This window comes from Rhipicephalus microplus, chromosome 3 (assembly GCF_043290135.1).
Source record: "Rhipicephalus microplus isolate Deutch F79 chromosome 3, USDA_Rmic, whole genome shotgun sequence".
Classification (NCBI taxonomy): Eukaryota; Metazoa; Arthropoda; class Arachnida; order Ixodida; family Ixodidae; genus Rhipicephalus; species Rhipicephalus microplus.
In genome coordinates, this window is record NC_134702.1 from 40239028 (window position 1) to 40251166 (window position 12139).

Consider the following 12139-nt stretch of genomic DNA (forward strand, 5'->3'; position numbering starts at 1 on the left):
TCTTGTATTGAGAGAGAGGAAAACCAATGCCGAAAATTTGGCTTTCCGTAAAAATTTTCTATGGTGATGTCATAGATTTCGAAGTGCTTTTTTTTTTCGTAAGGTTGGTTCCTTCAGAAGACAATGGCTCCTTCAGAAGACAATGTACTTCATTTTTACCATAGGCCCTAGCAAAGGCCATCAAGACTTATGACATAGACAATTATTATTCCCAACTTACATTGCATAGTTTTTGATGACAACACTGAATTCGTGTTTGCTACCAGCTTTTTTTTTTTTTTTGTACCTGCATGTCAAACTTGTATGCCCACGTACCTTCCATGGTCTCAGAAAGAGACTAGCAGTATTCTAAATAAATAAATAAATCACGACAATTGGCGCAGGAATTTCATCGGAGAAGTGCCCCCTCCCCCCTTTTCATTTTGCACATCTTCCAACCTACAAAGCATGTTTTTGCAGCAAGCATGGTGTTTTTGGTAGTGTAAAAGAGTAATCTACTAATACGAGGAAAAAAGCTTTAGTGTCTCACTAACCTATGCCAGGCAACAATGGCCATCACGCAAACGCGAAGGTGTACTCCACTGACCGGTCAAAATCAAAGAAAGTGTGCAAATCATAAAAGTTACCACAGGCTGAAGCTTTAATTTAGGGGATGTAGGGATTTTCTAACTAAGCAGCAATTCATACTTTTCACGAATTTCGAACTCTGTAAGGTAAGGTCTCAAACTTAAATCAGCCAGCAGGCCGCAGTGATGCAATTTAATCCCATAGGAGCAGGGATACAGATGAAGGTAAAAGCGGGGAAGAAGGGGGATGTAGTAGTTTGTATCAATTGTCAGCAAACCTAACCATTCGAAAGAAAAGCTTTCCCATATTTCATAGATGGGTCATTTCTTAAGGAGATTTGGGGCAAGGATCAATTCGTGAAAAGACTAAATTACGAAAGACGATTCTGAAGTACAGTTTTAATTTCTCGGTCATGTTTCGACACGTGGTGACCATAAGAGGTGCCTCAGGAACACTATGTTTTAGACCAGCCATGTCTGGGTAGCTCACAAGCATACTTGATAATAAAAAAAAGAAATGCGAGGCACTCATGTGCCGGATACGGCTCGCAAGCGCAAGATTTGCGGGCTGCGTGCGTCTGTGCGCTTGAGATCCCTGCTGTAGGGTATTGTTGCTAGGTGCATGACTTCCGAGTTAAGGCAACATGCAATCGCCAAATTAAAGAGGGAAAAATAGGAATGTGCACTTATATACAGCTCCCAACACATTGTCATTAAATAATAGCAGATTATTCTGAAATGGCATGTACAAGACATACAATAATAAGTGACAGCCACCCGATGCATATGAAAGTGTATGCTTCTACTGATGTTACCATAATTTAATAAAAACTGACAATTTAGAATTCACATGCAATTAAATGATGACAAAAAATCACCTTACAAGGAGGACCACAAAATTAAATACGGTAGTGACTCTTTAAGTGACGGATTGTGGTGGTTGCTAAAATCTATGACAATCGCATGGGTAGGAATACTTGAAATGGACACAAAATCTATGTGGATAATTTAAATCTGCAATACAGATTGCCTAAGACGAGGCTTTGTTCTTCTTCCGTATATATCTACTTAAGGATTTTATGTTTGGTGTCAATGGAAGCAACTTGGCTGCCTTGATCAAGTTATTGCGAATTAGATTATGCAAATTTCTACGGTTCCACCAGCAATGAAATTGGCTTAAGTGACTTGCCGCACGCTTCATCTGTACAGAATATAACAAAACACAGCGAGAAACTGGAGGGTACTAGCCACAGCGGCCGTGGTACTAGCATATAGCGAAACTACCGTTCGGACTCCTGCGCAACATCGCCCCACACAAGATAAAAAAATTAAGTAGCACGAATGTGATCACACAAAACAATGCAAGAACACTTACATTAACTGTACCCAACAATAGAAAACCCGCAAAACTAACCTTTCGTTCGAAGTTCATCCAGAGACGATGCGACGACACACTTTCTGGTTAGTCTGTCACAGCTCCACACTTTGTGCGGTTTACCTGCCAAATCCTGCAATTGAACGCAAACGGAGTGGGCCAGGTTAAATGCTTTTGCACCACATCACAATCCTGGCAGTGATCAATCGTTAGAGACGCTGCGATTTTACCGCAGCAACGCTGAAATTTTGTCCAGGCGCTTTTGCTCACTGTACGTTACTATGCGTCACGACTGCGGACACGAGGGTACGGTTCGTTTCATCAGACGCCTCGGATCTCGCTGAAGCATCGCTAGTGCGCGTGTCACTCTTAACGAGAGCGCAGCTGCGATTCGAGCTGAACAAAGCCCGAAAATTCAAGACTATCGGCCGTTCTAACGCCGGTTGCACCGCGCATCAAAAGCAGAGGTGGGCTCCAGAGGGCAAACTAGGACAACTGGGATCGGGCGGCCCCAGCGTTCATCGACCACTTCGCGTGGCCCATCCCTACGTCCTGCGAGCTGGGTCAGTTGCGGGATAGGCACTAGAGGCTTTCCCAATTCCTCTATTTCGACAATAAAGTGGACGGACGAAGCCTAACGTGGTCCCGTTTGACATCTGTCGAGAGAGGTCTTATTTTGTGCTGCTTCCCCCTTGGCGCCTTCCCGTAGCCGCACTAGCGAGAAACCGGGTCAACTCACCTCTGTAGTCATTCTAGTCGACTAGCCGGTGGGCTAATTCCAGCCGCAAGGTTTGCCCGCCTCCCACTGATCCCTCGCCATTTCGCGGTGGATATTCCAGCCAAAAAGATTCACAGTAGCAGCAGCCCTTTGACTCCCACACCATCCGCCTCGCTTGGCTTGTTTGCTTTGACCTGCCGGGGCTGCACTGTTTTTGTTTCGTTTCTGGAGTTATTGTTTCGCCTCTTTATTTTTTCACTGCTCCCTAAACCGCGGTGTTGTCGCCCTGTAAGCTCGAGTGAAGAGTGGATTTTTATTACGAAATTCCATCACGACTTCGATTAAACGATTTTTCTCCAAAGCGTAAAAAAATCGCCGCTGTATCCGTCCGTGTAGGAGGCACGGCAGTCGCGGACCGATTCCCGCATGCGTGTTGCTTTTTTTCCTGGTTTTCGCTTCTTTAGTTATATATTTTTTTACCGTAGTGGTTGGTGTGTGTGATCGTAGTGCGGCGGTCGGCGTTCGACAGCTTCGTGTGGCGTGGATTTTTGCAAAGTGTCTTGCGTGTGTACGCTTGCTTCGCTTTCAACATGTGTACTCAGTGATAAGGGTGTAGGAAATCTGCCTCGCCGTCGCCAACGCACCGAGCGAGGACCGACGGTTCTTATTTGCTTCCAAGGTGCAGCAGGAGTATTTGATTCAACTGCTTTCGACCCTCGAGTTGAAATGGCAGATTCGGATCCGTCGATCGACACACCTCCAGCTGGCAACGGAGTTGTGAACAGCGGCATTCCATCATCTACCGTGAGAGCCATTTCACGTAGCGGCTGACCCGTCCCTTATTGCGTTCTCGCATGATTTGACTATGGCGCGTCACGTCCGTCTTTCTGTCCCTTTTGCAGGACGCAACGTGCCCTGCTGCCGACAACAAAAGTGAAGTCACAACAACGGTTCCTCAAATACCGAGGGAGAACCTTGTGAGTGGCATGATCGCCCAATTGTTTGCATTTCACAGCGTAATCGACGACTACATGTCCTCTCTCTGCTTTTTTCTTTTTAATTTTTATTCCGCTTCTCGCAGGTCGCCACTGCCGTGAACTTCCTTGAGAACCCGCGCGTTCAAGGCAGTCCGCTTTCGCAGAAACGAGCCTTCTTGCTCAAAAAAGGTGCGCGCTGATTTGATAACCTTTTTGAGAACACTCGCATCGGAGTGCTTGATACTAAAATGCTATCGATTGCTGTGGACCTTTTTTTACGGAGCCGCGTACATTACACAAGTATCGCAGTGCTTTAGCATTTGTCTATCTCAAAAATACATTGAACAAAAACAATATCAGTCTTTGGTTGGTCTTGGTGTTATGATTACACGTGTAGGTGTTCACCGTCTTCCTTCACTAATTCAATTTTTAATCATAAAAACACAACAATATCTTGCACGGTGGGTGCGTATTATCATGAGGCTGTGTTTTAAATATATATTACATGCATACGTTCAAGCCTATCAAGACAGAACATTTAATAAAAAAAATGTTCCATTCCTAGCTGGATTACCGCGTCAGACATGAAAGACTTATGCTTAGATAATTCAGCTCAAATTGAATGAATATTCAGCTAAAACTTTGTCAATTCCTGGCTGAAATATGGCCATATTTCAGCTAGATGTTCATCAACTTCAAGCTCAATTATAATGCCTTGCAACTTAAATATAGAACCATAAATGTTTGAAACTGGTAAGGTTCAACAATCCAGCTGGCAAAGCAACCTTTTTTTTTTCAACCAAGTGTTTTTTGACGCGTTGGGCATGCAGGTCTGACTGCCGAGGAAATCGATGAGGCCATAGAAAGAGCAAGGATTGGGAAAACAGACACTGTAGCCCAGCATGGACTGGTGCCCTACCCTACGTTGCCACCCCAGCTACCACCGCCTCCCCCGCCTCATTTGTTACAGCCAGGTGATGCATTGTTTACCTGTTTTCCTTTGCTGCATAGGACACAACTGAGCACTGTAGGTAAAGGTGTGGAAGCTGGTTGTGCGGGTGCTGAGCAACACAATGTTCTGAAATTAGCTCGGACTCGTTCAGCTGTCTGCAACGTTACTGCCTGCTGTAGTGGCATAGTGGGCGAATAGCATTGGAGCAAGTGCTCGAATGTCATGATGTCCAGCAGCAGCTATACAACAATATTCTGAATCGTAATGTCACAATGCATAGAACTTTTGGGAAATGAAATTTGAGCTGCTTGGTGGAGAAGCTTGTATAGCAGTAATATATTCATAATGACCCAAGGTTTGCTAGTACTTCACGTGAGGCTATGGGCTCCGTCTGTGATCTTCACAATGCTAACACATTTCTACCAAAGTGCTGCTCATAGCAGCAGCTAATGGACAGAAAATTTTGTAGAGGGGATACTTGGCATGCACTTGTGCAGACTATAAACTTTTGCTCCCCGTTCTTCTAGCCTAGTAGCTAAGGTGTACAGCTGCTGATCTCAAGGATGCATGTTTGATTTCAGATCATGGTGGCCGCAGTTTTGTGTTGCAATAAGGAGCTGACAACCCACATATCACAGCTGAAAACCTTGTTTGCTCGTGTGCACGAAGGTCAGCCGTACCGAGTCATTTTTGTGGCACCCCATCGCAGTTTGTTTCAGAGAGCACCGAGAGGGGCAGGACCCACCATGGTTTGGTAGCATGACTTGGCACGTACGTGTGTGACTTGATATATGAGGGTGATGCAATGGCCTTATCTGGATACATTTTGCTACCTTCTCAGTGAGAAGTTCAATGTGTTAGTAACCTTACACTTTACATACATACCTGAAGGGATTATTGATGCTTCTGATTTCAGAATACTCAATCTGGTCCCACCTGAGCCACGTATCTTCTTCAATCGTGATAATCGGGGTTGCCTCCTATGGCGCTTACTACGTGTACAAGGTAACTAACTATCTTTTAAATGTTTTTTGTCTCAATTCTGAGCTTGTGCTCCGACGCTGGCTATGTGAATTGTGTACTATGTTCTTGAAACTGGTATTACATTTACATTACTTGCATTGTTTTATATTGCATTAGCACCTCCTATGCTTCACTTTTTATGTAAGACAGGCTGTCATATTTCTTTTTACAAGCAATACAGTTGTATACATTTTGTTCAGTAACTTATCACTGTGTTCAACATGCACCTACATTTAGCTCACTGCTTGACATTGCTGTAATCTTACGGTACTGCAATTTCAATACCAAAAGCAGCTATTCGCTGTCAAAGGTTCCCCCCTCCAGCCTAAGGCGTCGCCGTGTCATCATGACGTCACAGCCGACTGCTTTGCGTGTACAGACAGCACTTGGACCCAAGCTTCTATGAGTGCGTTCATGCTGCAAGGTAGTTCCTCTGCAAGCCTTCATTTTGAGCTAATTTGAAACTTTAGTTTAATTTTGTATATCACCATTGAAATACATCATGTGAAAGAGTTTACGAGAGATTCCCATCGCTTTTTTGGGTGCAATAAGTAGGAACCACTCTTTAAAGTCGGCTCTGTGCACAACCATAATATTGAAAACTTAGTGGAGTAATCAATGAGAAATAAACAAGCAGTTATCGCCATCTGTCGCACTTATTGATCCGACAACAGTTGGTGAAGCAACAGATACCATAGATGCAGGAGGGACGAAATGGCAGAACATGTGGAAGACATGCGCATGTTCATGCACAAGACCAAACACCCACAGAGGATGACGATGGCTGCTTTGTATCACTCATGGTATTGGAGCACCGACTAGTGACGCAAATATCTGCGACTGTTTCCAGGCGCCTCTGAGCGCTTGTGCAGAAAACGAAACGCTATGGGGCAATCGTCATTACTGAACACTGCACACAACACACAAACAAGACTGTTTGTGGAATTCAAATGAGGATGAACAGCGCTAAAGTCAGCTTGTGCTGATGGATTGTTGCCAACAGCGAAAGCGGCCATTTTGGTTGAAGTCCTTTACTGCAGAAGGACAGGCTTTTTAATTGATCTTGTAATCGTTGTGTGAAGGTGGTCGGCTGCAATGTCACAATGGCACGGAAATGCCATTGGCTGGAGGGGAGTCCTATGACGGGGAAAAGTCGCTTCTTTATTAACTTGTACCCAAGTATAGTAATAGTACATACGTTTTGGCTATTATGTATTACAGTACCTTATCACTACCATAATGCTTTCATCACATTATTCATATGTCAAAGAAAATGTGGAGTTGACGTAAAAAGCATTGTCTTTCCTGCTACAGAGGTATATAGAGCCATACCTGAGAGGCTGGGATGGTCCAAGATCCAAACCGGACCGGCTCTCTCAAGTCCAGGAACAAATCAGTGCCCTCACGGAAGCCATCCAGCAACTGAGGGAGGCAGTTGCATCTCTCGAGTCGGCGGTTGCTGAAGACAGGAGGCTCTGTAAGCCAGCTGTAAGTTGAACTTGAATGAAATTTCATTTTGTTAAACCAACCTCAAGCAGCACAGACACAATAGCTTTTTGTATCAGACTTGCCGGGGCAACCGTATGGCAGCTGATTTTCTGGCATTATTGTCAACCAGCTCTAGCAAAAAAATAATTGTGAAGGAAGATCGGTAATCATGTGTGATGCTGACTTAGAGAAAGCTATAAATGCGTTGTCAGCAGTACTTGTCCTAATCGCAGTATGTGGGGAGATTTGGGTATGCATAATGCACAGTCCACACTCACTGACGACATTTGTGCTGCTTGTCCTCTGTGCATTATAGAACATCACTAATGCATACGTGGCAGGATCATGTTTTAATTAGTACACTGAATGATAAGATACACTGACAGCCAACTATAAATAAGCGTTTTCTTTACATCCACTGACAGCACACTAGACTTGTAAAAGCGGTTACAAACTCGCTGCGCATTAAGACGCTGCCCCGAAATTGTCTCAGGAGGCCCTGGACTCTGCGAAACAGGATCGTACCATCTCGGAGCTCAAATCTGAGGTCTCGTCAGTCAAGGCTTTGCTGCTGAGCAGGTGGGTGCCGAAGGCAGCAGGCGTGCATTGAGGGGCTTACTGGCTGCTGTTTGACCTAGCTTTGGCTGGTCAGGGCTTTGCGCTGCAATTTGCTGCTAGTGGAAGCTGGCCTGCATTCTTCGAGGGAGTCTTGCAATTGAAATCCTGTGTGGAGTTCTGTGAATTGTCATGCGACATTGTTGCTTGTGATTTCACATGACCTGTTGCATGCTGGAATGAGAGTGGCGCAACTCCTGAACACCTGTGGAACCTGCTAACTCTGACGTTCCTACATCTATCTGCCCTAAGAGAAATGCGGGTGTGCTGCCGATGAGACAAACTTGTCTTTGGGCAAAGGCCTAGAGTAAGCTTTGGTGCAGCATTGGTTGGCCTGCTATGCTTGCTCTGGGAACATAAGGATAATGAAGGGCAGTGTTTTTGGACACAACGTCACGTTGTGATGGACAAGGCACCTGCTATGAATCTTTATTCACACTCCGACTCGGTGTCAAATTTTTAAAAGAAACTTGACATAATCCATTATACCTGTGAATCAAATGTCTTTCAGCTAAGGCCAGTGCCACAGTGAGAGTGAAAGACAATTTATCTGGGGAAAAGCAGAGGCATACCTGATGGTTAAGTCTTCTGGCTTGCTACTCTGTGGAGAAGGGGAGGAACAAGAGGAAAAAAAAGGGTTGATGATGAAAACAGGCAACAATGCGTGCGTTCATCTTCAGAGGCCTCCTTGGCAGAAAGGCAGTGTGCTTGTTTTGGTTTCATGTTTATTACTGTGGAAGCAGCTAGGTTGTTCATAAAAGGTTTCGGCCTTCTCTTTGCAACTGCCCATTGACAAGTCTGCTGTGGCGAAATGCAAAAAGAAATTATTAGTGCGACAACTGTAAGAGCAATGTGACCTCGCCCTCGATGCTATGTGTAACCTCCTTATAATGCAACAACTGCGAGCCTTCTTTGAAAATTTTTCTTCGAGCGTATGGAAATTGAAGTAGAGAAACCTGGGCATGTTTTTCAGAGCTGCAAGACACACAGCTCATCGCTAATATGGCTTAGCTGGAAATGCATAGGACATATTTCCAGCTTGGCTCATAGGTGCAAAGAACATTTCCATTCTTGGCACCTATGTGAGAGCATGGACAGATAGCGTTTTGAGAAAAGCTTAAAGGACTGTGAAGGAGAAGTAACAAACTTCTCGTGGCAGGGATATAGAACTCCCAACAAAGATCATTGATAGCACCGGTTGTGTCGTCTCGTTCCTTAATGCTTTGCATTGCTTACTTCCAGTCACTGTGTTCTAGGTAATGTAAGCGTGCAACTGCACGTTTGCTTGTTGCGGGAACTGTGGTGATGGGGCAGATACCTTTATTGTGAGCCAATGATGCTTTTGCTTCACAGGCTTGTGATTGCCCTGGTTACCTAGCGTGCTGTTCGTGTCTCATGGTACTCGAATTCTCCTAGACCTTTTATATCTGAATGTGCCCTTGGCATTTCGTGGACGTTGTGTAACTTGATGCTGGAGCTTTTGTATTGTACAGATAAAAGGCTGAGACAGCAAATATAAATGTCAGGTTAAGCTAGAGTGGTAGATTACTCTACCAAAATTACAGGTAGGTTGCTGTTATGGAGGCGAACCAATAATTAAAACGTGAATATGAAAGGACTATTGGTGAAGCCTTGATTCTTGTGTGGCGGCTCCTCATAGGATCAGACTTTGGGCAGAATCTTGCCAAGCTTCGTTATTTTCAATTCTCGGCATAACACTGACATAATGAATATCATATAACCTATAGTAAAACCAATGAAAAATAGTCGTCATACATAAAATGCTAGAAATATGTGTGCCTAAACAAATTTTTAGATTTAATGTGTGGAGATAGGTTTGCTAGTGGCTTACCCTGTGAGCTTGACCGGGCACCGTACGTGTGAGACTGGGAAGGATGTCACGTTCTCCTCCACAGTAGTGCATGAAGATGCTGTGGCCAGATCTGTCAACTTTTCGATGCAGTGCAGAAAAGGTGCTTGAGGCAGATCATATTCACAGGGGTTTATTAAACCAAGATACAACACAGTGCGGCAATCACGGCCTTGCAGTTCGACAAGCAAACTCCACAAGACCGATTAAGTGCATGCTTACTGGCGGTGCCAAGACTATTACACGAAAAGTAGCATTCAAGTGCACGAATGAGAAGCCCCTGCTAGAGCAGCATGTCAACCTCTCGTGCAGGCCTGTGAGTATCTCACATGGTGAGCCAGCACCAGACAGAAGACAGCTCATGTGAGAGGGAGTTGTCACTGGCGGCCAGAAAGGATAGGCCAAGCGCAGTGATGTGCGCTAGCAGCACATGTGGCGAGCATTATCCGCACATATTCAGACACATGTCCCCGCGCAGGGAACATCAGCGCATGGCTTCTTGCACCAGGCAAAAAAATGCCTGGTGGCGTAGCCATGTCACCGATCACAGAGGTGTGCTCGATCCACGCAGGGCCAGCACAAGCGCTAGCTGGGAAACGAGGTGCCAACAGGGAAGACGCGCTCGATTTACACTAAATGAAGTTGATTCTGGAGCTAGATAGGACTTCATGATCAAAAGTTTTCGTTGCAGTGGTTGATGCAGGAGGTGCACATTGCTTTTAAATATGAAAGGCGCTTCACCTGGCGACCTCTCATCACCGTCCTTTCACAGAAATGACCCAAGAACATGCAGATAATGTGCATTGTGCTACAACATGCTTGTGTTACAGTTGTATTTAATTTAAAATTGTGCGAGGGAATCATGAGTGTCAGGATCAACATTTTCTAACCAGGGAAACGGACACATGAATGTTTTGAGAGAATGTGCTTCCTAATCGTGAGTGACCTGATGCATCTAGTATTTTTAGGTATGTACTGCCTGCTTGAGTATTGCTTGGGGGAACGTCTCTTGAAGAGGCTTTTCTCGTTCTTTTGTCCCCTTCCGTCACGTCCAATTTACAGGAATCAATTCCCGAGAGCGCCAAAACTGACTCCCTCTGTGCCTAGCATTCCCACCTGGCAACTCTCCAGCAACGGTGCTGAGAAGGCAGAAGAAAACGGTACTGTTTTTGAGGTGAGTGACAGTGTGGCAACAAAAGACAGAAAGGGGAAGGTGGAAGGTTGCGATGAGAAATTTGTAAACAGGTGGTGTGTGTTGGAGCTGACATTTCGACAAGTGGGCATGTCTTTTTCGAGGCTTGAAAAAGAAGAGTTCACTTGTTGAAGTGTTGGCTCCAGCACATATTCCCTGTTTACGAATTTCTCAATGCATGGCGATTGTGTATCAGTTGTAGCCAATGCTAGTCACCTGGTTGGTGCCACAAGTTCAGGTGCATTCTCGTAGTTGCTTTAATTCTTTGCTTATATTTTTTCTCGATAATTTGTGCTTTATGTCGTATGCACACTTGAAGTGTGTGTTTATATGACTCGCAATACTCTGACAATGTAATGTGAGAACATAGCAGGACATGACGTACGTCAGGACAGCAGTTTCGAAGATGCGTTAAAGAAAATAGACAACACAAGGCGTTTGTTTTGTTCTGCTCCCTGCCATATTTGCGACAGCGAATCTTTGCTGCCCTAGAGTGATATGCGTTTCACAATCACCACTGAATGTGCACCATCCTTGTTAATTTAGCTCATAAGCAAATGTGTACTGCAGTTTGTGCGATTGTCAAAATTGCACACACTACTTTGGTAGTTGTGTAACAGAACTTTTGCTATAGGTAACAGTGCTGTTGTGCCCTTCGGGCAAACTGACTTTTATGTCTCCTGCTTTAAAAGCCTTTACATTGTTTGAGGTCTTTGTGTTATTACATTGTGTAGGAGATCCCTCGGTCATCTACATCAGGTCCACCTCCTGTGTATCATTACATTGTAACATATTTTTTGCACTGACAAACTTTATTCGAATTCTGGATGTGTAGTGTGCAGCTTCGGATGGGGAAAAGATGTTTCTCTAGTTTTCTACGGTTTTTATGCCAAATTGCTAACACATGCAAGAATTCGACATTAGGTTTTCAATGAAATCTTAACACCACATGTGTGTCCTCTGGAATGATGAGCTGATGCTACTCATGGTGTACAATTAAGGTGTGGAAGTATTTTTATCTAAAATATCATTTGCCTGTCTTATCATTTGTCTTACGCAATGAACTGTTGACCTCTCTCATTTTACAGTCCAGTGAACCGGAAGAGAGCGAGGAGCAAAGTTCAAAAAGTGCAGAGGAACCCATGGAATCGAGAAAAGAAGAGGTGCTCCACAATAGGCCAACAGGCTTGGCTTGATGATAATGTTTTAACACTATACAATGGAAGTATGTGCATCTGGCTATGCATTCCAATACAGAAATCGTTTATTGACGGGTTTCAATCAATATACACCATACAGGTTGATTGGACGCTGAGATGTGCACCGTCTCTCGGCAATGAATAAAACTGGCAGCACATTTTGA

The 12139-nt window shown here is 44.4% G+C and overlaps 2 protein-coding genes across 4 annotated transcripts in view; one reads left to right on the plus strand and one right to left on the minus strand.

The window, feature by feature from the left end:
- Positions 1 to 3036, minus strand: part of Drep2 (DNA fragmentation factor-related protein 2) — a 30692-nt gene extending 27656 nt beyond the window's left edge. Inside the window, exons 1-2 of one of the 2 annotated variants that reach the window (XM_037427380.2) lie at positions 2681 to 2867; positions 1981 to 2074 (exon numbers count right to left, since the gene is read on the minus strand). In XM_037427380.2, the coding sequence (XP_037283277.2) occupies positions 1981 to 2074; positions 2681 to 2692 (106 nt within the window). In that variant the 5' untranslated portion in view covers positions 2693 to 2867. Of the gene's footprint in view, positions 1 to 1980; positions 2075 to 2680 lie in introns of both variants that reach the window. The other variant, XM_075889303.1, reaches the window with a different exon arrangement.
- Positions 3037 to 3136: 100 nt separating this feature from the next.
- Pex14 (peroxisomal biogenesis factor 14) lies at positions 3137 to 12139 on the plus strand. 2 transcript variants are annotated; one of them, XM_037427370.2, is made up of 9 exons: positions 3137 to 3463; positions 3562 to 3636; positions 3741 to 3825; positions 4467 to 4610; positions 5505 to 5593; positions 6926 to 7099; positions 7596 to 7678; positions 10647 to 10758; positions 11865 to 12139. In XM_037427370.2, exons 1-9 carry the CDS (start codon positions 3386 to 3388, stop codon positions 11970 to 11972), a joined length of 948 nt encoding a protein of 315 aa, XP_037283267.2. In that variant the 5' UTR covers positions 3137 to 3385; the 3' UTR covers positions 11973 to 12139. The 2 variants fall into 2 exon arrangements, with proteins under 2 accessions (XP_037283267.2, XP_037283258.2); XM_037427361.2 differs by having other exon boundaries at positions 3138 to 3463; positions 7593 to 7678.

What these genes read in the sequence shown, in the direction of transcription:
- Pex14 (XM_037427361.2), top strand. Translation starts at nt 3,386, where the DNA reads ATGGCAGATTCGGATCCGTCGATCGACACACCTCCAGCTGGCAACGGA. An exon ending in GCCTCATTTGTTACAGCCAG is followed by an intron (nt 4,611 to 5,504) that starts GTGATGCATTGT and finishes TTCTGATTTCAG; the next exon opens with AATACTCAATCTGGTCCCAC. An exon ending in AAGGCTTTGCTGCTGAGCAG is followed by an intron (nt 7,679 to 10,646) that starts GTGGGTGCCGAA and finishes TCCAATTTACAG; the next exon opens with GAATCAATTCCCGAGAGCGC.